A 26251-nucleotide genomic window follows, 5' to 3' on the forward strand; every position below is an offset into this window, starting at 1 on the left:
AAAAATACAACTCCCATTTCCAATTCTTCTAACCTCCAAAGAAATACGCCATATTTGTAGTTTTAAGCCTTATTGGGAATCATTGCTAAAGAAAATTACAAAACTACTACTCCCATAAACCACAACGTTAAACCCGGAAAGATCGCTCACGTTACCGTGGTCATCCATCCGTTTCCTGTCTCAGCAGCAGAGTTGTAACGGGAGACAGGGAAGACCGAACAACACCATAACCAACTCTACAATGAAACTACCACAAATAGCATCCTCTCTCGAGGTCGGCGTCTTCACGATACTGCTGGTAAGGAACTTCGACAGCTAACTTACACGTCCTCGTATTTGAAGTGCGGTCGGTCTGGCTTCACAAACAGTTAGCTAATATTACAATTATGGGCATTCGTTTTTCAAAGTGATAGCTACTTTTGTCAATCACAAAATAAAGATGTATTGAACCTGAATATAGTCTTTACATTACTGTACCTAGCTAACGTTAGCTGGCTAAAATAGCTAGTCGGCAAACCAGGTTAATTGAGATCAGCTAGCTGGCTAGCTAAGCTTGGTAAGGTTAGTTAACTGTTAGTTAGCCATGTAGAGACATGAGTCATGACCCTCCTTTTCTGTGATCACTCGCCTTACTCTGCCCTGTTATGTTAGCTAGCTAGCTAACAACTGTGCAAGTCCAAATCAGTATCTTATTCTAGATTCATGGTGAATCTTAAATCCACGTATTGTGTGAGCTAACGTTAACTATCAGACTTGGCTATATTTGCTGTTTGTTTAACTTACCTAGCTAACTAGCCAACAGCTAATGTTGTCTTGCTTGCTAACATATGTAGCTAGCTAGCCAGGTCGTGGGACGGTACCACAAATTAGTGAATTTAGCCATAATCGTGTTGCGGAATGATGGAGCCGGTTGGTGAATTCCTCTGTTGTGGCTCATTCCTATTGGCTGACAACCCGGAACTGATCAAGCTCTGTTTTGCTGCTCAGGATATCGGCCTATTACAGTGTAAACTTTCTTTACTGTCAGTAAGTGATTTGAACTAAGTCATATACTTGTTAATCAGCACGATTCGTGACTTTTATAATGGCTTCTAATCCAGAAACTGGAAGATAGCTAGAAAGTATCTACAAATATGTCTGTATTCATACATTTTTTAGGGAATAGGCCTGTCTCGTCACCGTCACATAGTTAAACCAGAGACAGTGGCAACATTTAATTACTGAAATATCTCTTGTTAAACTGAAGCTGTTGTCGCTCAGCAGACATACAGATGAGTGTCACAGCCAGGCTGCTGTGAGATGACCTCACTATATGTAATACCACTAGTCCTGTAATAGTTGACCCCAGAAATAGTGTGTGTACATTTTGTACATACAACCACATCCGCCACCACTCAGCCTTCTCTCTAAAGTGCTATATTACAACCCACAGTTAAAGACAGCTTCTCCTGTTAACACGGACTGTCACCTTAAACGCATTCTGTACATACATATACAGTGCCCTCTGTAATTATTGGGAAAGTGAAACATTTCTTCTTCTTTTGGCTTTACACTCCAAAAGTTTGGATATGAGGGTATTATATTTGAGGGTATTTTCATTCATATTGGGTGAACCGTTGAGAAATTACAGCACTTTCTATTCATGGTCCCCCCATTTTAGGGGACCAAAGGTCAAATAAAATGTTATTTGTCACATGCAGTGAATACTTAAAAAATGTAATTAGAGCTGCACACTCTAGGAGCTCAGATGCAATAATTTAATAACCTAATATTCAACGTTTTGACAGACAAACTGTCTTCATCAGGGTATAATCACAAACACTGTGGGGTGACTGGTTTATATAGTGTCAAAGGACACATACAGGTGTCTGTAATCATGGCCGGGTGTGGCCTGATATCATTGGTTAATTCTCATATATAAAAATAACATACCAAAAACATGAATGGATAGCATTCCATCATAGACACAATTTACCTACCTAGGCCTACAAAACATTTACAATAGCAAAATCACAAGAATGGCTTCAGATCAAAGTCTACGTTGAAACCGAGAGGAGCAAGGGTCTTTAAAATAAAGATCCAGGCAGCCCCTCGTTTTAACAATAAATTGTCGAGGTCACCCCCTCTCCTAGGGAGGATGACATGTTCGATGCTGATATAACGTAGTGACATACGCCAAATATAACCGCTGTAGACCTTACCGTGAAATTCTTACTTACAAGCACTTAACCACACAACTACTGATCACTACTACTGACTACACCCACTGACCACAACAACAAAACAACTGACCACAACTACAGGCCACGATCATACAACTACTGATAACAACTACTTACCAAAACAACTAACAACTACTGACCAAAACTACCGACTAAAACTACTGAACCCCACAACTACTGACCAAAACCACACCATTACTCACCACAAAACTATGGACCACACAACTACTGATTACAACCACACGTTTACTGACCACAACCACACAACTACTGACCAAAACTACTGACCACAAAACTACTGAACACTTCTGACCAAAACTGATACCACAAAAGATACTGACCAAAACTACTGACCACAACCAAACAACTGCTGACCGCAACTACTGACGACACAACTACAGATCACAACTACTGACCAAAACTGTTGACCACTACTGATCACAACTACTAACCGCACCAACTAAACTGACCAAAACCACAAAACGACTGACCAAAACTCCTGAACCACACATCTACTTATCAAAACGACTGACCAAAACTACTTATCACTATCACTATTGACCACGACCAAAAAAATAATCACCACAACTACTGAACCTCCCTACTACTTACCTAAACTATTGATAAAAACCACACAAGTACTGACCACTACTACTAAAACTAAAATTACTGACCATTACTGAATGTAGGGACATGTGCCGAATACAACCGGTGTAGACCTTACCGTGAATTGCTTACTTACAAGCACTTTAACCACACAATGCAGTTCAAGAAATAGAGTTAAGAAAATACATTACATAACAATAACAAGGGGGTACCGGTTCCCTAGTCAATGTGCGGGGTTAGTCAAGGTCATTTGTAATGTGACTATGCAAAGATAATAAACCGCGAGTAGCAGCAGTGAAAAAAAACAGGGGGGGGGGTGTCGGTGTAAATAGTCCGGTGGCCATTTGATTAATTGTTCAGCAGTCTTATGGCTTGGGGGTAGAAGCTGTTCAGCAGTCTGATGGCTTGGGGGTAGAAGCTGTTCAGCAGTCTGATGGCTTGGGGGTAGAAGCTGTTCAGCAGTCTGATGGCTTGGGGGTAGAAGCTGTTCAGCAGTCTGATGGCTTGGGGGTAGAAGCTGTTCAGCAGTCTGATGGCTTGGGGGTAGAAGCTGTTAAGGAGCCTTTTTTGTCCTAGACTTGGCGCTCTGGTCCTGTTTGCCGTGTAGTAGCAGAGAGAACAGTCATCAAACCCCCAAGACATGCTAACCCCTTACAATAACAGGGGAGGTTAGCATTTTATATCAAACCCCCAAGACATGCTAACCCCTTACAATAACAGGGGAGGTTAACCTTTTATATCAAACCCCCAAGACATGCTAACCCCTTACAATAACAGGGGAGGTTAGCATTTTATATCAAACCCCCAAGACATGCTAACCCCTTACAATAACAGGGGAGGTTAACCTTTTATATCAAACCCCCAAGACATGCTAACCCCTTACAATAACAGGGGAGGTTAGCATTTTATATCAAACCCCCAAGACATGCTAACCCCTTACAATAACAGGGGAGGTTAGCATTTTATATCAAACCCCCAAGACATGCTAACCCCTTACAATAACAGGGGAGGTTAGCATTTTATATCAAACCCCCAAGACATGCTAACCCCTTACAATAACAGGGGAGGTTAGCATTTTGGGGGGTTGTGATAGTTGTCCGTCTAACTTTCTCACTCATCACGATTCATTCAGGATTATCCGTAATCATGGTAGTATCCACATTAATGTAGAAGTGTTTAGAAACCTATTACATTCTTATTTTCAATAATAGCAACTCCAAAATGACACGAAGCATTATTTACCATTCATTTCTATTGGGCACAAAATAATCTGAAACACAACCAAAACAAACAGCAAATGCATCCAACAAATGTTTTGAGTCACAAGCTTGATGTAATCATTGCGTGCTATGAATATGGGACCAAATACTAAACTTTAACTGTACTACTTTAATACACATATAAGTGAATTTGTTCCAATACTTTGGGTCTCCTAAAATGGGGCGACTATGTACAAAAAGTGCTGTAATTTCTAAACAGTTCCCCCAATATGGATGAAAACATCCTCAAATTAAATCTCACAGTCTGCACTTTAACCCCATAGTCATTGTTTGATTTCAAACTGTTAGAGTTTACAGCCATAAGAAGAAAACATGCTTCACTGTCCCAATAACTACGGAGGGCACTGTGACCGTGTCTGTGTCTCTGTCTTAGAATACACACCTTTTAGAGGTGTACAAAAAGTGCTGTAATTTCTAAACAGTTCCCCCAATATGGATGAAAACATCCTCAAATTAAATCTCACAGTCTGCACTTTAACCCCATAGTCATTGTTTGATTTCAAACTGTTAGAGTTTACAGCCATAAGAAGAAAACATGCTTCACTGTCCCAATAACTACGGAGGGCACTGTGACCGTGTCTGTGTCTCTGTCTTAGAATACACACCTTTTAGAGGGTGTGTCTTCCACCACACACACCCTGCTGATTTGGATGAGTCAAACGACTGATGTTAGATAAAGCTTAGTTATCTGAATGTCCTCATTGACAGAATGCTACTGAGACACTGGTTTAGAGGGGTTCCCTTAGTATTAATACATGGGAATGTCCAGGCCATGCTTAACTTAGCCCCAGTCTATATCCTGAGCTCAACTATCAGTCTAGTGACTGGCTCTTGTTGCTGTCTTTGTGTGAAGTTATTGTTATGGTGGTAGCAGAAAATTGGATTGCGCTGTCATAGGACTCGGAAATGCTTGCTGAGATACAGAGAAATACATTTTATCTTCCAGGGAATGTGAGACTCGGCGTAGTAGAGCATCTCCAGTAACACCACTCTCCGTCAAAGATGGTGGATTAATGAAGATGTCTTACTCAGGCTGTTTACCATTGGAAAAAATTGTCCATGTTCCAGTCTGCTTAAAGGGTGGCTATTCCATAGACACAAATGCGATAGCAGCTGGGTTACGTCTGCTTAGTTCATGGACTGTATATGAACCAGAAAATATTATGCAATGTGATGTCTCACTTCTACTTCTTTCTCTGTCTCCGTGTCCAGTGTATGACACTGTCCTGGTCGCTCTAGTCCATGGGGAAGTTTGACTTTGATCCACAGAACAGAGTCCTCTGTTCCACATCACCTGTGGCGTCAACGCCCATCAGAGAACTGAGATGTCTGGATCTCAACAGGACTCATATGGATGAATGATAAATAAATAATAAAAAGGGAGGGAGCCAAAGAGAGAGATGGTTTCTCACCTGTTTGCCTGGTCTGGAAACAGCAACAAGAGAATTCATGGAAACAATAGGACAGCAGCTTTAGAACTTCTTCCGTTAACACTGAAAACACTGACTGGTTGTTTTTGGACTGGGCTCATGTCACATCTGTGTGAGGGACAGGTTCTAGCCATATCATCGCATTAACCCTTTCTTCTCTGGCTCTAGGTGACTGGTCTCTCCACTCCAGGCCAGGCTGAAATTACCAGTCTAGACACAGGAAACATTGAAGACATCCTCAGTAAGACATTGTCTGTGACAGGGTATAGAGACATCTCTGTGGTTCTCATCTATCCCTCTTTCTCTCTCCATCTCTGTGTCATTTCCTCCCTCTCTCTATCATCTCTCCCTGTAATGCTCTATCTTGTGTTGTCTCCTTCCTCAAGGCTTGGTGGCTGTTTGACTGTATGAATAACACTAATGATTCACCCACGAACCTCCCTTGCCTATGAGTATGTGTAAATGTACTTTAATTCCTGTGTGTTTGACGTTGTTGTAAAACAGTGGGTGTAATGTGTTTTTTTCCCCTCACAGACAATGCTGGAGTGGCGTTGGTTAATTTCTATGCAGACTGGTAAGTGTGTTAGTTCTCCTGTGAACATTTGTCCTCTCCTACTCAATTGTCTGTTTGCATATATTTTCTTTGTGTCCACATCAGTTGTTTGCCTTGTGGGTGTTTAACTAGTGTGTGTGTGTGTTTAACTAGTGTGTGTGTGTGTGTGTGTGTGTGAGATGAATTAGAATTCCAACATGCTTTAGTGGCATCATGGTTGGAGAGTAATGCAATGTGGCCAAAGCAATTACAGTATGACAGTTCCTCCAAAGGGTAACAATATAAAATCTCATTTGATAAGCAAATTATACCCACATTCTCCCCCGTCTCCTCCCAGGTGTAGATTCAGCCAGATGCTCCAGCCTATCTTTGAGGAGGCATCGAACATCGCGAGGGAGGAGTTTCCTGATGTCACTCAGGTGGTGTTTGCGCGCGTTGACTGTGATCAGCACTGTGAGTGACACGCTCGTACACACACAGGGTTTTAATCCGTAACGTAACTTTTGGTTTGCCCAAACTCTGTAAAGTCATCGGATTACTTTTAGTTCATTTGACGTTACTTTCCCCTTAAGAGGCGTTAGAAGGAGATTAAAAAATGGATGTTGCATTTTACTTTATGGGTTATGTAGGCTTCTTCTAAACCATTGCTTTCTACTTCAATACAGATAATCATACGATTAGGCTATATCTTTACATTACAATCCAAAGTCGGTCAGATCTCCGGTCTTTCCAATTCATGTAATTCTCTTGATCTTCAAGAATAGGATATAGCAATATAGATAAGCCAAGTTGTTTAACCTGAGCATGACCCTAAAACTATGGACTTATTAGCCTACTCTGTTGTTTAACCTGAGCATGACCCTAAAACTAAGGACTTATTAGCCTACTCTGTTGTTTAACCTGAGCATGACTCCAAAACTAAGGTCTTATTAGCCTACTCTGTTGTTTAACCTGAGCATGACCCTAAAACTAAGGACTTATTAGCCTACTCTGTTTATGATTTTGTTGTCATTGAGGACTGATTGGGCTCATTGCTTCAAGTTGAAAAGGAAATTCTGCTCTCATGGAATGACATGCTTTGAGCACTAACGAAAAGGGCGTGTGGAAAAATGAATACCATATGCTGCATTTGCTATAGGCCTATTGTTTAAATTTTTGTTGGTGACACTCTTTGTTGGTGACACATTTGCTATAGGCCTATTGCTTGAGGTTTTGTTGGTGACACTCTGATATCTCTATCATTTGCAGCTCTTTAAGTTGATCAGAGTTTGCGAGTTTGTGTGAGTTTGAGCATGTGTCCAATAGGCCTATTGTTTAAGCTTGTGTTGGTGACACTGATCTCTGTCATGTGCATCTCTTTAAGTTGATCAGAAGTGTGTGAGTTTGAGCATGTGTCCAATAGGCCTATGGACATAATTGTTTTAATCAGCGTGAATTAGAGCAATAAAAGCCCCACTTGTGGTCTTGTTAAATGAATTAATTAAATGAATTAAATTTTTGACAGCATGTGGAGCACAATACCATGGAGGAGCCATCAAACGTTTATTCCACAGACTGTGATCCACACGATGCAGCTGCAAGAGCACATTTTTCACTGGCTGTCCACTGGTTGCACCAGTGATTGATAGGAAGCTTTAACTTCTTCAATTCAACCATTATTGGGTTAAAATACACATGTTTGTTTGTCCACAGCCATCCACAACAACCACAATCCGTGAGGCGCAAATAGCTAAATGAGAGGGCAGCAGTGTAGATATCAATAACACTAGGAGGTACGACATCCTTACCTCCAAGTGTTTATTCAAGTTAAATGTATAATCTTTGGATGCCAACAGCAGTAAGATCAAAATCACATTTTACTTGTTACATTTTTTGTAAGCAACAGGTGTAGAGCCCCTGCCTGTTCACCCTGCTACCATCCAGAAGGAGAGGTCAGTACAGGTCCATCAAAGGGCCGAGAGCCATCACTAACACAGAGAGGCTCCTGCCTACATACAGACTTGAAGTCATTGGCAACTTTAATAAATGGATCACTAGTCCCTTTAATAATGTTTACATATCTTACATTACTCATCTCATATGTATATACTGTATTTTATACCATCTATTGCACTTTCCCTTTGCTGCTCGGTCATCGCTCATCCATATATTTATACATTCTTGTTCCATCCCTTTACATTTGTGTGTGTCAGGTAGTTGTTGTGGAATTGTTCGATTACTTGTTAGATATTACTGCACTGTCGGAACTAGAAGCACAAGCATTTCGCTACACTCGCATTAACATCTGCTCACCATGTGTATGTGACAAATAAAATTAGATTTGATAGACTAACAGTAAAACGCTTACTTGTGATCCCTTCCCAACTATGCAGAGACAAAAATAGAAAACAATATATAATAACACAAGGAATAAATCCACAATGAGTCATGATAACTGGGCTATATACATGGGGTACCAGTACTGAGTCAGGATAACTGGGCTATATACATGGGGTACCAGTACTGAGTCAGGATAACTGGGCTATATACATGGGGTGCCAGTACTGAGTCAGGATAACTGGGCTATATACATGGGGTACCAGTACTGAGTCAGGATAACTGGGCTATATACATGGGGTACCAGTACTGAGTCAGGATAACTGGGCTATATACATGGGGTACCAGTACTGAGTCAGGATAACTGGGCTATATACATGGGGTACCAGTACTGAGTCAGGATAACTGGGCTATATACATGGGGTACCAGTACTGAGTCAGGATAACTGGGCTATATACATGGGGTACCAGTACTGAGTCAGGATAACTGGGCTATATACATGGGGTACCAGTACTGAGTCAGGATAACTGGGCTATATACATGGGGTACCAGTACTGAGTCAGGATAACTGGGCTATATACATGGGGTACCAGTACTGAGTCAGGATAACTGGGCTATATACACGGGGTACCAGTACTGAGTCAGGATAACTGGGCTATATACACGGGGTACCAGTACTGAGTCAGGATAACTGGGCTATATACACGGGGTACCAGTACTGAGTCAGGATAACTGGGCTATATACTTGGGGTACCAGTACTGAGTCAGGATAACGTGGCTATATACATGGGGTACCAGTACTGAGTCGATGTGCAGGGGTACGAGGTAATTGAGGTAGATATGTAGATATAGGTAGGGGTAAAGTGACTAGGCAACAGGGTAGATAATAAACAGTAGCAGCAGTGTCTGTAATGAGTCAAAAGAGTTAGTGCAAAAAGGGTCAATGCAGATAGTCCGGGTAGCTATTTGGTTAACTATTGGCTTGGGGGTAGAAGCTCTTCAGGGTCCTGTTGGTTCCAGGCTTGGTGCATCAGTACCACTTGCCGTGCGGTGGCAGAGAGAACAGTTTATGATTTGGGTGACTGGAGTCTTTGACCATTTTTATAGGGCCTTCCTCTGACACTGCCTTATATAGAGGTCCTGGATGGCAGGGAGCTCGACCCCAATGGTGTACTGGGTCGTACGCACTACCCTCTGTAGCGCCATGTGGTGGGATGCCAAACAGTTGCCATACCAAGCGGTGATGTAGCCAGTCAAGATGCTCTCGATGGTGCAGCTGTATAACTTTTTGAGGATCTGAGGGCCCATGCCGAATCTTTTCAGCCTCCTGAGGGGGAAGGGCCGTTGTTGTGCCTTCTTCACGACTGTGTTGGTGTGTGTAGACCATGTTAATACCTTACTGATGTGTAGGATCCTGAAGCTCTCGACCCGCTCCACTACAGCCCTGTGGATGGCGGCGTGTTCTGCCCTCTGTTTCCTGTAGTCCATGATCAGCTCCTTTGTCTTGCTCTTAATAAAGCCTTGATTTCTTTGTTGCAGTCGCACCATTAGAAGGACTGTCTGCTACAAAAGCCTATTCCTGCTCTTTTCCTGCAAACCATCAAAATGCATTTGGTGTGTCATCATAGTGGTCTTTGATTTGTGGTCCAACAAACTTAAACTGTTTTTTCAATGTTGTTGAGAAAACAGAAAGGTGTCATCATCCTTTCTGAATTTAAAAGTAAAGGAGTTTTCACATCTGTAATTTGATCACAATGTTTTAGCTGGTAACGGATTGCAGTTACTTTTTTTTGTAATCAGTTACTCCCCCCCCACACACACACACACACACACACAGACACACACACACACACAGACATTTGATAGGCACATCCTTTGAGATAAAGCAAATTAAAGGGAATTATTGATGACCTGCAAACCGTTTGAAGACTAATGACAAAATTGCTGCTGCCTGTGAAGACTGGAGCTTAGAGACACCCTGCAGTGAGACTGACACCTGCCAAACACACAGCACTATGAGAATATTTACTCTCACTGGGGGGCAGCTTTCATCTGAGGGATCAGGGGCTGACTGACGGCTGTGTCTTTAGACAGCTTTAAACACCCTCTATCGGTCTTTTACTCTCACCTTTTTTCATCCATCCCCGTTTCTATCCATCCTTTTCTGATTTTCTCTACCTGCCTCTTTTCCTTCATTCCCCTTTCCTTTGTCTGCCTTTCTCCCCCTCTACCTCATTCTATATTAAACTCTGTCTTTATTCACCCCTCTCTCCCGCTCTCTGTCTCTCTAGCTGACATAGCTCAGCGGTACAGGATCAGTAAGTACCCTACGTTGAAGTTGTTCCGTAATGGTATGATGATGAAGAGGGAGTACAGGGGTCAGAGGTCAGTCACAGCCATCGCTGACTTCATCCGCCAGCAGAAGGTCGATCCCATTAAAGAAATACACAGTCTGGAGGAGGTCAACACTGCGGATGTGAGTATCAGGCACACACAAATCAATGTTTGAAAATGTAAAAGGTGTGCCTCAGGGATCTGTTCTAGGACCATTCCTAATCTAAATATTGAATAATAATAATTTATTACATTTGTACAGCGCTTTTCATTATACAGAATAATCTCAACGTGCATAAAAGTAAAAAATGTAAACCAAATAGAAGACAAAAAGACAACTATACAGGGCAACTGACACAAATAACACAGCTGATGGGACACCAAGGACCTATCAATAGAAAGCCTCCTGAAGATTAGTATATGACTCTGTCCTCAAAAATGAATTGGTACTGAACCAGGAAAAATTTCTCCCTCTCTCTGCAGAGGGACAGGCGTAACATTATTGGCTACTTTGACCAGAAGGATTCTGAGAACTACCACACGTTTGAGAAGGTGGCCAACATCCTCCGAGACGACTGTGTGTTTCTCGCTGCCTTCGGGTGAGTCAAGCCTCTTCAGACCAACCACTGCACTTAGGGTCTACGAAACATTTATAATATAGTTTATATGTTTTTGGTCTGGCATTTGAGTAATCTTTTAATCTTTCCTTTCCTCTGTCCCTCCAGTGACGTGTCCCAGACAGAGAGGTTCAGTGGTGATAATGTGATCTATAAACCGATGGGGGAGACTGTTCCTGACATGGTGTACCTGGGCTCACTAACCAACTTTGATCTCACCTACGCTTGGGCGCAGGACAAATGTGTCCCTCTGGTCCGTGAGATCACCTTCGAAAACGGAGAGGTGCATTCACTCTACCTCTTTTTCTTCTCTCTGTTTGATCCAGTCTAAATGAAATCATTTAGGTTTTGGGCTAGCTCCGGTCTACACACAGCTGGGAGTCGTCTTCCAGGTCTGGCCTGGCTTCTTCCCCTACAGCAGCCCCATCCTAATGCAACAAGGCATAGACACACACCTGAATCTCCCACTGACCCGTTAAGGCTTCCGGATGCTTCCCAGCCGAAACAGTTTCTGAACAGTTTGTGCATACATTACATTTTGTAACGTTTTTGTTCATTTTGGACCTTGGCAAGGGTTTTATCTGCTGTTTTGGGCACACAATTTTTTAAATTGAGTCAATCCGAAGTCGGTAGCCAAAGTCTCCTTCCCCTAGTCACAGATTGGTCAACAGTAGGTATTCTTCAATGAAGTGCCTGTTGTCATTCAACGAGATGACCCGTCCTCATACTACACCAAACATCTTAGTCGGATGCAAAAAAATATATATATATATTTTTTTGCCCTTTTTTCTCCCCAATTCTGTGGTATCCAATTGTTTAGTAGCTTCTATCTTGTCTCATCGCTACAACTCCCGCACGGGCTCGGGAGAGACGAAGGTTGAAAGTCATGCGTCCTCCGATACACAACCCAACCAAGCCGCACTGCTTCTTAACACAGCGCGCATCCAACCCGGAAGCCAGCCGCACCAATGTGTCGGAGGAAACACCGTGCACCTGGCAACCTTGGTTAGCGTGTACTGCGCCCGTCCCGCCACAGGAGTTGCTGGTGCGCGATGAGACAAGGACATCCCTACCGGCCAAACCCTCCCTAACCCGGACGACGCTAGGCCAATTGTGCTGGTTACGACAGAGCCTGGGCGCGAACCCATGCAAAATTGCGCAACTAAGATCTCCTCTGCAAAAAATGTCAACATTAATGACAGCTTTCTTGAGTTATCTTAGATTAATTCTGACTATTGAAGAAGTGTATAGTGGCGTCTCAAAATGGACAAACAGTACTATTTATTTTTTCTCATTTTTCAAGCGAAGGTCTTTTAAGGGAGTATGCAAGCCCATCGTTTGGTTCGGCCAAACGAACTGAAGCATGCTGACGCCTTCACTCTTCTTCCTCTTCCCTGTGTGTGTGTTCCAGGAGCTGACTGAAGAGGGGATCCCATTCCTCATCCTGTTTCACGTGAAGGAGGACACAGAGAGCTTGGAGAAGTTCCAGCACGAGGTGGCACGCCAGCTCATCAGCGAGAAAGGTAGTGTGTTTTTCTTAAGTCTGTTTGTGGCCCAATCACCTGGGGAAATAACAGGGTGTGCCACAGAGTTCAGTGCTGGGACCATTGTTACTCTCTTGTTCTATTTATTTGTGTTGTGTTTTCATCCCAGCCAGGGACAGAGTTGCATTATATTTGTTAGATAACCGTACTATTATAGTCATGCTAATCTCTTCTTAATAAATAATATCAATTATATTAATAACTATCCCCTCCTGCCTAGGATCTATAAACTTTCTGCATGCGGACTGTGAAAAGTTCCGTCACCCACTACTGCACATCCAGAAGACGCCAGCAGACTGTCCTGTCATTGCTATAGACTCCTTCAGACACATGTATGTGTACCCTGAGTTCAGAGACATTGAGTAAGTACAACCTCTCTACTTTCTTTCACCTGTCTGGTTGAATTTTTATTTTTGACCTCTTAGCCATTTGGCCAACTATTTAGGGCACCTTGAGTGGTTCTCGACCGGTTCCAACCAACATTTCTGTGTTCAGCTCTTTGAATGGTCTGGTTGTCCCGCTTCGAACGTCGTCTCCGATGACATGCAGTTTGAAATCTGACACATCATTTACATGGAGAGCGACACGTCACATTTTCTGGCCTGTCCAGACAAAGGATAGATTTGCTCTGGCTGTGGAGCTCGCAGCTCCAATTGTGATACGGCGTATGGGACGTTTGTCAGACCATGAGATATTAATTGTTCATCCAAAAGTATATATTTTTGATACTTCAAGGGGTCTTACAATTCAAACTCAAATAGCAAAATGATCCTTGGCTTTCTTGAAACCCCAAAAATATAAACGCAACATGCAACAATTTCAAAGATTTACAGTTCATATAAGGAAATCAGTCAATTGAAATGAATTAATTATGCCCTAATCTATGGATTTCACATGACTGGGAATACAGATATGCATCTGTTGGTCACAGATACCTTAAAAAAAAGGGAGGGCCGTGGATCAGAAAACCAGTCCGTATCTGGTGTGACCGCCATTTGCCTCATGCAACGCGATACATCTCCTTCACATAGAGTTGATCAGGCTGTTGATTGTGGACTGTGGAATGATGTCCCACTCCTCTTTAATGGCCGTGCCAAGTTGCTGGATTTTGGTGGGAACTGGAGCACGCTGTTGACATCATCAAACTGCTCGCACACACAACGCCATACACGTGGTCTGTGGTTGTATGGCTGGTTGGACATACTGCCAAATTCTCTAAAACAACATTGGAGGCAGCATATGGTAGATATTTTAACATTCAGTTCTCTGGCAACAGCTCTGGTGGACTTTCCTGCAGTCAGTGGCCTTTTTATTGCCCCCAGCACAAGGTGCACCTGTGTAATGATCATGCTGTTTAATCAGCAGCTTGTTATCCTACACCTATCAGTTGGAATGATTATTTTGCAAATAAGAAATGCTCACTAACAGGGATGTAAACACATTTGTGAAAAACATTTGAGAGAAATAAGCTTTTTGTGGGTATGGAACATTTCTGAGATATTTTATTTCACCACATGGAACCAACACGTGTTGCGTTTATAATATTATTCAGTGCAGAACCCCCCCCCCCCCCCCCCCCCAGTTTAGACGGGACTTAAGACTCTTATGGGTTAACAAATCAATAATGAATCATCTTTGTGATGGTGTTAATGGATTTTAACAGTTGAATTGTGGTGTTTTTACATAGTTTACAGTTAGATAAACAAATGACAATGCTATTGTTTTATTTGGTTATGCATTTTCTTTTGTATTCTGTTACCTTCATAAACACAGCCAAGTGATTATTTTTGCGATGGCATATATGAAGTGTATTTATTAGACTGTTAGAATGTTGATGTCCAAAAGGCTCGTCATTGGCTTGAGGGGTTGTCCCTCGAGGCCAGGCTTTTCTAGTGTTCATTTGTGTCTGACTTGAGTGACAGTATTTGAGATGGCTCATTATTGTTGTCATTAGATTATTTAGATCTGTATGTTGAAAATCTGCATTTGTCAAATATAATACATTCCATTACACACACACGCACACGCGCACGCACGCACGCGCGCGCACGCACGCACGCACGCACGCACGCACGCACACACACACACACACACACACACACACACACACACACACACACACACACACAGTCCACAGATTATAATAGAAATGTCACACCTTCTAGATAATTCTTCTATTGACGGCCCTGGAAACCGGAGCTAATGTGACATGACTTGGCACGTGCAATTAGTGTTAACTAATCGAATGTAATTTCATCTAATCTATTTTACCCCCCATCTAAACCCCTCCCCCACCACTCCCCCTATCACCTCTGTGATCAGACAGACAGAGCCCTGAGGTCTGACACCCGCTTCAACTAATTACATTACATCACATTCACTACCTCCTCCTCTGGATGTCTGTGTTTGTGTTCTCCCTCCCTCTGTCACCGAGATCAAATTATTTCATTAGCTGTGTGTGTGGTGTCTGCAGCCACCTCTAACATGCAGAGACAGCTTTGATATGGGACCAGCTCTGATGTGATATCAGTTTATGACCTTCTGTCATTAACCACACTTCAGTAATGTCATTGGTAGACCTAATGATTATATTAATGTGTGTAGGATCCCTGGGAAGCTGAGGCAGTTTGTTCTGGACCTCCACTCTGGGAAGTTACACAGAGAGTTCCACCACGGCCCAGACCCGACAGACAGCACACCTGGACAGGTCAGAACACCTCACAAGCATACTAGTACACCGTCATTATGTGTGTATAAAACGGTATCATTGCAGTAGTAGAGGGAGGTGTGTGTATATAAATGTGTTATTTCATCAGGAGGAGATCGGTGAGGTGGCCAGTAACCCACCAGAGAGTTCCTTCCAGAAGTTAGCCCCCAGTGAGACGCGCTACACACTCCTCAGGGACCGTGATGAACTGTGACCTCAACGACTTTACCACAACCCTGACCTATGACCCACGACCCCATGGCATGCCCCGGAGTCAGTGTCCAGAGTCAGGACAGGCCAGCGGGATGGGACAGCAACACCCCAACTCACCCCCAACACCCTTAATGGAGAGAGAGAGGATAAGGAAGACCAGAGAGTAGGTTAAATCCAGGACAGCCGTGTTGGAATAACCTATATTTTCATAACTCTTACGTGTACAATTTTTTTATTTTAGATAAAAAGGATGAAACCAGAAGAAGAAAACGGTGTGTGGGGGGGGGGGGTTAGGACAAAAAGAGAAGCAAAGCGTTTTAACTTTTATTTTTGGAGCTTGTAAATAATAATAGTGCTGAGTGAGCGTTGGTCTTTGTCATCCTGATCTAAATTAAAAACCGATTTACTTTAGGTTCAAAAACATGTAGCACCCTTTTTTTCCCTTTTTTTTGACGAGTGAGATCCCTTGCTCTGGTTGTTTAGTCTCATTACGGTTCTTATCTGTGTGTAGTCCAGCTCAGTCCCGTTTGAGTGAGAGAGGGTTCTGGTCCTGGAGGACTACAGTGTCTCGGCTGCATCTTAATAGTTCACCCCCCTCTCCTCCTTTCCTTTATTTAAACTGATGTGAAAGCATATTTCTGGCAGGTATCCACCATGCTGCTTCAACCTATCCTATGATCTCAAATAGGATGAGAGGAGACGAGGAAAGGAACACATTGTAGAGTATTGAGATGCAGCTTTCCTGTCCCTGGTACTAAACTCATGCAACTGATTGGCCAGAGAGCCTATTCACCTAAGTCACGTTCAGGAGGCACAAAATGTTTATAAACAACGGAGGTACTACCATAAACTGTCCAATAGTTAAATGTTTGTTTCCATTGTCTGTCAGAAAAGCATTTTCTTCCTTTTGTACTTGAACGTGCCCCTGATCTGCAATACTGACTCAGACGGTAGTTCCTAAAGGCCGAGAGGTGTCAGTTAGACACTGCTGCTCTAGAGGACAGGAGGGGAACCTCACACTGAAGGAGAAAAAATCAGACTCTGGGCTGCATCTCAATCCTCTGCAGTGTCTTCTTCTCCATCTGCACTGGTCTGACACAGGCCAGGCCACGCCCACTTAGCAACAAGTCCAGGTGACAGCAATATGGAAGAAGCTGACCTGGAAAGTATCCTTATTTCACCTGTCACTCAAATCAGTTCAGATGGAGCAATGAAAGGAGACGAGGAGTATTGAGACTCATGCTGTGTGTTTATTTATAGTACTGTGTGTACAGTCCCTCCCTAGAACCCAACAGTACCCTGATCTGACCAATCACAAAGGGAGGGTTAAAGGGGGAGAAATATCATTTCTAAATCAGTCATCTCGGAGAGAGAGAAAATAAAACAAGTAAATGAAACCATTTTACAGGATGTTGTGTGTTGAGTCTGTTTGTTCAGTTCTACAGAGAAGACTCTTGAGACACACACACACACAATTCCTTCATCAGAAGCAGATTTTATTGGTTTTCTTTGGCAATATAAAACCCCAGTAAATCATCACATAGATTAAGAGCATCCATATTTAGTTGGTCACTGTTGTAGTAGATGACATCAGGCGTGACCCGTTTCTCTCGTGGCACTTTTAAGAGGGGAAACTTTGGCCTCACTCATCACAACTTTCTACCTGGTACACCCAGGACAGCTGTGTTTATCCTCCTAACCTTTCTCAATCACAATCACTCACTCTTATTCTCTGCTCCCCAGTCTGTCAAATTGACACATTCCAGTCTGTCATAGGGAGCAGGCCTCTCCTCTCCAGCAGGGTTCAGACCAGCACACAGTCTTGACATTTACTGCTGTTTATACCTCCCTCTGTTAATGAGCTGTATACTCTAAGCAGAGCAGCAGACATATTGGCAGACTCAGATAAACATCAATAAGTTCATAAACTAGAGAGATGGGTGACTGCTCGACCCAGGCAGTGTCTGGCTTTGGCACAGAGTGTGTATTTGATCAAGACTGAGGGTAGTTAAGATGGTCTGTCCAAGAAACACAGTATAATAACATGACTTTAATAAAACTACCATCTCTCTGTCTGTACTAAAAGGCACCAAACAGCAGGACTTATGTTACAAAACTAGGCTGTAGTGTTTGCTACTAATAATGCACATCTTTTCATAATATATAATCATACACTGAAAGTAACTGCAGTGAAAGTTCTAATCTCATACCCAAATAATGTGGGCAAAATATAAATTTTAGAAAACAAAAAACAAACTTGTATCTCAACTTGCTGTCGTCCTAAGGAGGATGAGCTGGCCAATCAGCGATCCACTCACATGAATATTTTTTAGATCGGTATACGCCCACACCATTCCATTCCAACACAGAAAAGCTGTAAAAGATTTAAAAGATTTTGGAAGGAAAACTATTTAATTTATATTGTAAAAATGTGTAGGTCTAATTTAATAGAAATCTGGAAACACTGGACAGTTACTTTAAAGTTTTAACTACAAATCCAACAGACCAAGCATATATACATACATCACACTCAACTAACACAGCATTCACCTCCCTTTCACACTCAGGTCCTCAAGGCTCTCCTACAATGTTTAAAAGTCTTATTGATTGGGAAGTGGTAGATCCCAGTGGCAGGCTTCTCTTCACAGTAGGCCTCTCTTGACAGACCTCTCTCCTCTGTCTATTGGCAGCGAGAAGGAGGAGGAGTTCCTTATTACCACAGTAAAGAGAGCAAATCTATTGGTCAAACAACAGATTGTTAGAGCGGAAAGCCAGTTAGTCTGAGGGATTTCTTGGTTGAGTTCCTGCCCGACTAGATGCGCAGGCGTTGCATTGCATCAACCAATGGTTGTGCGCCACTTCAACTGTGCAGTCGGGCATCAGATTGCTATATCATATGATGTGGTTAGCTGATATGTAAGGTCTAGCATGCGTCTGCAATGTACTCGGGCAATACCTGGACCAGTGTAAGCTTCTGGAGGTCAGAGGTCCCATCATGACCAATCAGAGGTCACTTGTCCTTGTCCAGCGGTGGTTCTGGTTCCGTATGGGGTGCAGTGAGCTGGTTCATCTGGGACTCTACTCTAGCTCTGCGTTTCTTCTGGACCAGGTTCCCCCCTGCAAACCCCAGAGCCCCCCCTCCAAGCGCTGCTGCCACCCCCGCTGCCTTGAACCCCACCAGTAGGCCCAGCGGCCCACCCAACACCCCCCCTAACACTGCCCCCGCCACGGGTAACACTGCCAGCCTGTAGCCCACCGCCTGGAGAGAGGACAGAGGGATAGACGAGTCACTACATGCATTGACAGTCTAGGTTTCTTCACTTTTTATGCCAATAAAGATTCTTAAATTCAATTAAAAAGACAAGGGAATAAGAAGAAACTTCGCTTGGGACAAATCAACGCACATAACACACACACACACACTCAGGGGGGTTACTCCTTTGATGTTCTAAGACACACAGTCAGCGAGAAGTCTTCAGATCTACCTGGCCTTTCATGATCACACACACACACAAATGTACACACACAAACAGCAACACATGTGCACACACCATCATCATCAAAGCTGTACACTTTAATTACCCACATTTATTAAAATTGGAGAAATGAGGTGTGTGTGTGTTTATTAATACTGTTATCTTCAGAGAGGAAGACGCTCCTTTAGACTGATTGCTGTAAATGAGTGACTCCTCTGAACATTCCGCCACACACACACTACCCCCTCCCACGGTTGATTAACAGATTAACAGTTAAATGGCTCCAGTTCAAACGCCCTCCCACCCCCTCACCTCATGGCAGCGAAGGTCATTTTAATTAACCAGAGGTAAGTTGAAAGTTCAGAGTACAGGGTGTTGGTAAAGCAGGGGTGTGTGTAATGGCACCTGGCCTGACACACTGCTGTGTCTGACACCTCTTCTATGTACACACACTGCTTCTAAAGGCCTCAGCATGTTTCAGTTGGGCTGACGCCTAGCCCATCGAGTGTGCACACATACTCCCTTAAAAGACCTGAAAAATTAGAAAAAAAGCAGCAATAGTACTATTTGTCCATTTAGAGATGCCGTAGCCAGAATACACTTCCTCAAAATAGTGAGAATTAATCTAAGATAAATCTGTCACTAATTTTGACATGGAGATCTTAGTTGTGCAATTTTACATCTAACTAAGATGTTTTGTGAGGTATTTCTTAATGAAAAAATGTGTATGAAAACGAGTCATTTCTCATTGAATGACAACAAAGACTTTATTGAAGAATCCCTACTGTTGACCAATTACTGATGAAGGAGCGTAGACTTCGGCTTTGATCTTCGGGTTGCCTAGTAGAAAAACAAGTCCAAAACGTCTAACCCAGACAAAGCTGGGCCAATTGTGCGCTGCCCTATGGGACTCCCGATCACAGCCAGTTGTGATACAGTCCAGTCTGTAGAGATGCCTTTAGCACTGCGATGCAGTGCCTTAGAACGCTGTGCCACTCAGGATCCCTTAAAAGCACAGCCACACCCTAGAATATTCTGGACCTCAATGTGGGCTCAATCCCATTTCAACTTCATCAATTAAGGAAGTTGAACTGAGTTGAAGTTCCATTTATCAATCAAAACATGCGGTGAGAGATGCTACATTTACGCTTAAATAAACCACATTTTTAAATATTGTGATATTTTGTCTGCAACTAGACTCAAACGGGTGTGTACGCGGAGCGTCTGTTCAGCCGTATAGAACTCACACAACATACCACACTGAGCTTGTAATATGTCTGTGGGTATTGAGCTGTCAGTCTGACTTTATTCTGAGGTTGTGTGTGTGTGTGTGTGTGTGTGTGTATTGAGCCAACAGTGGGAGGCCAAACGCTGCTCCTGAAGAGCTATTAAATAGCCCTTCATACCTCTCCTCGCCTCCTGCACCCACACACACACCTTGCACTCTCCATTGACAACACCCCCTACTCAACCCCTCCCTCCATCACTGTACCTCTTAACCCCTCTCTCCATCTATTCTCTCTATTTCTTTAATTGCAGCTTTCCTCTGTATTCTGCTGGATCAATAGGGACAAACGTTGCAGAATGGCTGGGAGGCAAAGTGCCATCGATCTCCCAAACACCACACACACACACACACACACACACACACGTGTACACGCTCACACGCACCTTCCCGAGGCTCCTGGTCCCCTCCTCCACGTTGGCTGCTGCTGTGTTGACGTTCTCCTCTATGCTGTCAATCTTCTCCTGCTGGGACTGACACACACACAGGGTTTATACACTGGAGACACACACCGCTGACTTGGTCCCTCTCGACACAGCAATACAGATGTGTGTGTCTGTCTCTGGGGGGGTGATGCGGGTATAAAGTAGAAAAGGTAGGGTCTGGGGGAGATTATATTGGGGCAGGGGGGGGGGGTCTGGGGAGATTATATTGGGGTAGGAAGGGGTCTTGGGGGGGTTATATTGGAGCAGGAGGGTGTCTGGGGGGGTTATTGTGAGGAGCTCATGAAATATTCAGAGTGGCAGCTGTCCCTCTCCCTGTGTGCTGGACACCATCCATCCTTCTCTCCTTCCTTATTGTAGTTGGTGTTGTTATATGTAAATACTATATACATTTCATGGACATGGTACCTTTTTACATTAGCTACTTATTACATATGGATAGACAATATTCAGACAACAGGTATACATTTTCTGTAGCGGTTTCAGTCATAACTATGATCAATCGTGAGCTTTTTTAAGTCTCTCGTCTCCCTAACTCCCTCCCTCTCCGTCACTGCCCCCTAACTACCTCCTCTCCCTTACTGCCTCCTAACTCCCTCCCTCACTGCCTCCTAACTCCCTCCCTCACTGCCCCCTAACTCCCTCCCTCTCCCTTACTGCCCCCTAACTCCCTCCTCTCCCTTACTGCCTCCTAACTCCCTCCTCTCCCTTACTGGCCCCTAACTCCCTCCCTCACTGCCCCCTAACTCCCTCCCTCTCCCTTACTGCCCCCTAGCTCTCTCCTCTCCGTTACAGTCCCCTCCCTCCTCTCCGTTACAGTCCCCTCCCTCCTCTCCGTTACAGTCCCCTCCCTCCCTCCTCTCCGTTACAGTCCCCTCCCTCCCTCCTCTCCGTTACAGTCCCCTCCCTCCCTCCTCTCCGTTACAGTCCCCTCCCTCCCTCCTCTCCGTTACAGTCCCCTCCCTCCTCTCCGTTACAGTCCCCTCCCTCCCTCCATCATTCTCCTCTCCCTTAAGGTGCCTGCATGCTTCCCAGCCGTGCATATATTATGACGGCATATTGTAACGCTTTTGTTAGTTTTGGTCTTCGGTGAGGGCTGTTTCCGGCCGTGCTAACAAAACATTTCTCCAGGCATGCCGGAGTCGGTAGCTGAAGTCTACGCCCCTTCATCTGTGATTGGTCAACAGTAGGGATTATTCAATTAAATGTTTGATGTCATTCAGGGAGACCGCACCAAACATCTTGGATGTAAAATTGTTCGACTAAGATCTGCTTGGTATTTCAAACAAAGGTCTTTTAAGGGATTATGCGAGCACACTCATTCTGAACCGAAGCATGCTGACATCTTTACTCCTCTCCTCAGTCCTCACATCTCTCCCCCATTCTCATGTTCACTTCGGTTCCCATTTCACACTCATTCTGAACCGAAGCATGCTGACATCTTTACTCCTCTCCTCAGTCCTCACATCTCTCCCCCACTCTCATGTTCACTTCGGTTCCCATTTCACACTCATTCTGAACCGAAGCATGCTGACATCTTTACTCCTCTCCTCAGTCCTCACATCTCTCCCCCACTCTCATGTTCACTTCGGTTCCCATTTCACACTCATTCTGAACCGAAGCATGCTGACATCTTTACTCCTCTCCTCAGTCCTCACATCTCTCCCCCACTCTCATGTTCACTTCGGTTCCCATTTCACACTCATTCTGAACCGAAGCATGCTGACATCTTTACTCCTCTCCTCAGTCCTCACATCTCTCCCCCACTCTCATGTTCACTTCGGTTCCCATTTCTTCACCCTCCCTCCCTTTAAATCCCAGATGTATGTATGGTTGTTGGTGGATGTGGAGCTTCTAGGCTCCAGCCAGTGTAACAGGGGGAGATGAGTGCTTCAGTCAGACACTAGCAGGCTGCGTCTGAACATCTCAACTTGCCTGTCTCTGTCCCCCTCCCTCCCTCCCTCTCTCAAATCCCCAGGCAGGTACAAACACCGACACACAGCAGTGTTTACCCTGTGGTTGAGAGGCTGAGTATTGGTCCCTGAACGACACCAGTCACCCCAGAGAGACCACAGCACTAAAACATCTTTATGCTCTCTCCTTCAAAACAATCTCCTCTCGGTCTCGTCTCTTGCTCTCCCTCCCTAAATCTCTCTCTCTACACCTCTTTCTGCCCTCCTCTCTCACCATGTTTAAGCTCTCCCTTCCTCCCACTCACCCTCCTATTGCTCTTTCGTTCCCAGGGGATAGAGTGATAATCGGAGTCGTCTGTTTTCCTCCTGGCCCACCATACGCCCTGTTGCCTGGGTTCTCTCCCACGGCACTCTCCTCTCTTCTCCCCATGGACACACAGCCCCCTTCTCTCCTATCCTCTCTCGTCTCCCACCTCTCCCCTATGGCCCATTTTCTACCATCCCTCCTCCCCCAGCAGTACACCTGCCTGCAGCCCCACTCCAGTAACCTGTGGTGTGCTGTGACCTGCTCTCTAAGGAGCCCCAGCATGAATCCAACCAGACAGACAGACGCTAGGCTAGCTGTCGCTCACTACACTGTCTATCAGTGCCCTCACTGCCCTGTGTGCTAACAGCATGGTTAGCGTAGCCGCAGCAGGCTATCTGTGTTATGTAGCCCTGTCCCTGTCATTCATCCTGTCTCATTAGACACCAGGAAGGCATTGTCTGCTGACCTTGTCAGCTCTCAATCACACACACAGAACATACAGTGCATTCGGGAAGTTTTCGACCCCTTCTCTTTTTCAACAGGCCTGTTATTCTTAAACGGATTAACTTAAAAAAATTGTCCTCATCTATCTACACACAATAACCCATAATGACTAAATGAAAAACGTTTATGTTTGATGTTTTTTTGCTAATTTCACAAGTATTCAGACCCTTTGCTATGAGCCTCGAAATGAGGCTTTGATCATCCTTGAGATGTTTCTACAACTTGATTGAAGTCCACCTGTGGCAAATTCAATTGATTGGACATGATTTGAAAAGGCACACACCTGTCTATTTAAGGTCCCAGAGTTGACAGTGCAAGTCAGATCAAAAACCAAGCCATGAGGTTGAAGAAATTGTCTTTACAGCCCGAGACAGGATTGTGTCGAGGCACAGATCTGGGGATTGGTACCGAAACATGTCTGCGGCATTGAAGATCCCAGTGGCCTCCATCATTCTTAAATGGAAGAAGTTTGGAACCAACAAAACTATTCCTAGAGCTGGCCAATCGGCCAGCCAGCCAAACTGAGCAATCAGGGGAGAAGGGCCTTGGTCAGGAAGGTGACCAAGAACCTGATGGTCACTCTGATAGAGCTCCAGAGTTCCTCTGTGGAGATGGGAGAACCTTCCAGAAGGATAACCATCTCTGCAGCACTCCACCAATCAGGCCTTTATGGTAGAGTGGCCAAACGGAAGCCACTCCGCAGGAAAAGGCACATGACAGCCCACCTGGAGTTTGCCACAAGCATTTCGCTACACTCGCAATAACATCTGCTAACCATGTGTATGTGACCAATAAAATTGAGTTTGATTTGAAAAGGCACCTAAAGGACTCTTAGACCATGAGAAACAAGATTCTCTGGTCTGCTGAACCAAGATTGAACTCTTTGGCCTGAATGCCAAGCGTCACACCTGGAGGAAACCTGGCACCATCACTATGGTGAAGCATGGTGGCGACAGCATCATGATGTGGGGATGTTTTTCAGTTGCATGGACTGGGAGACTAGTCAGGATTGAGGGAACGATAAACGGAGCAAAGTACAGAGAGATCCTTGATGAAAATCTGCTCCACAGCGCTCAGGACCTCAGACTGGGGCGAAAGTTCACCTTTCAACAGGACAATGACCCTAAGCACACAGCCAAGACAACACAGGAGTGGCTTCGGGACAAGCCTCTGAATGTCCTTGAGTGGACCCAGCCAGAGCCCGGACTTGTACCCGATCGAACATCTCTGGAGAGACCTGAAAATAGCTGTAAGCAACGCTCCCCATCTAACCTGACAGGGCTTGAGAGGATCTGCAGAGAAGAATGGAAGAAACTCCCCAAATAAAGGTGTGTCAAGCTTGAAGCATCATACCCTAGAAGACTTGATGTTGTAATCGCTGCCAAAGGTGCTTCAACAAAGTACTGAGTAAAAGGTCTGAATACTTAAGGAAATGTGATATTTCAGTTTTTAAACCATTTTTGCTTTGTCATTATGGGGTATTGTGTGTAGTTTGATGAGGAAAACAATTTAATACATTTTAGAATTAGGCTCTAACGTAACAAAATGTGGAAATACTTTCCGAATGCACTGTACATAGCATACTCACATGGACCAGCAGAGAGAACTCTGTCACCAAACCGCTAAGCTCCTTCAGGTCCTGACAAAACAAACTCATATTAACACAGCAACAATAACACAAACAAAAACCTACTATATGACATATTAAAGACATGAATAAATATTATGATCTCTTAATCTATTATTAAGACAATTTGTGAATACAGTACAAGGGGCCCAAAAATTCCCACCTCCTCCAGGGTGTCCCAGGACTCAGCAGCACTCTCGTTGAGGGGGATCACTGGGAGGAGGAGCTGCGTTTGATTAACAGGAGGGGGCTCCCTGCCCACATCATCACCATGGGAACCACCTAATGGATAAGGTCAGTGAGAACCAGAGTGACCAACTTTAGATCTGGACATGTTACTGCTTCTGAAATTCTCAAATTCATAATGAGCATTTAGATGATTTATTAGTTGGTTTATTGGTCAATAAAGGAAGAGGTAACATGGCTGACATAGAATGGAATAAACTGATGTAGTTGAATAGAGGGGGAGGGGGCGGTGCTACCTGAGGATGAGTGGTCTGGGGGGCGCGGTGCCTGTGGCAGAGGGGCAGGGTTAGAATGCAGGAGTAGGAAGTCTTGCGTGGCAGCAGATGCTCGGTCTCTGATTGGCTGAACCAGCCTCTCCAGGGCGGGGCCGTCCTCCGGGCGGATACGTCCACACAGCTTCTCCATCTCTCTAACATTAGCCCTCAACTGCTACAGAGAGAGAGTGAGAGAGAGGTTCAACTTCCCAACAGATAGATTTAAAAAAGAGGCACGAGAGAGAGAGAAGTACACCCTCATACAGACAGACAGGTTCCAGTGTCTCTGCTGGGAGGAGGAGTGAGAAGGGGGAAGTAGTGTCAGATCGCCTCCCCTGGTTGTACCCATCAGCCCCAGGGCAGACCAGGGCAG

General features: G+C 44.3%; 2 protein-coding genes across 6 annotated transcripts in view; one reads left to right on the plus strand and one right to left on the minus strand.

The window, feature by feature from the left end:
- The first annotated feature begins 135 nt into the window (after positions 1 to 135).
- Positions 136 to 17228, plus strand: LOC109883488 (endoplasmic reticulum resident protein 44). The gene is made up of 11 exons (XM_031816513.1): positions 136 to 298; positions 5707 to 5779; positions 6073 to 6112; positions 6429 to 6544; positions 10700 to 10884; positions 11226 to 11341; positions 11468 to 11642; positions 12771 to 12882; positions 13124 to 13265; positions 15508 to 15610; positions 15720 to 17228. Exons 1-11 carry the CDS (start codon positions 242 to 244, stop codon positions 15822 to 15824), a joined length of 1224 nt encoding a protein of 407 aa, XP_031672373.1. The 5' UTR covers positions 136 to 241; the 3' UTR covers positions 15825 to 17228.
- Positions 17229 to 17293: 65 nt separating this feature from the next.
- The window catches only part of LOC116362200 (syntaxin-17), an 11102-nt gene continuing 2144 nt past the window's right edge, over positions 17294 to 26251 (minus strand). For 2 of the 5 annotated variants that reach the window (XM_031816515.1, XM_031816514.1), the window contains 5 exons: positions 25861 to 26053; positions 25542 to 25660; positions 25340 to 25390; positions 20971 to 21057; positions 17294 to 19082 (listed from right to left, as the gene is read on the minus strand). In XM_031816515.1, coding sequence (XP_031672375.1) covers positions 18834 to 19082; positions 20971 to 21057; positions 25340 to 25390; positions 25542 to 25660; positions 25861 to 26053 — 699 coding nt within the window. In that variant the 3' untranslated portion in view covers positions 17294 to 18833. The remainder of the gene's footprint in view (positions 19083 to 20970; positions 21058 to 25339; positions 25391 to 25541; positions 25661 to 25860; positions 26054 to 26251) is intronic. The other 3 variants (XM_031816517.1, XM_031816516.1, XR_004207729.1) reach the window with 2 other exon arrangements.

This window comes from Oncorhynchus kisutch, unplaced genomic scaffold (genome assembly GCF_002021735.2).
Source record: "Oncorhynchus kisutch isolate 150728-3 unplaced genomic scaffold, Okis_V2 scaffold811, whole genome shotgun sequence".
NCBI lineage: Eukaryota > Metazoa > Chordata > Actinopteri > Salmoniformes > Salmonidae > Oncorhynchus > Oncorhynchus kisutch.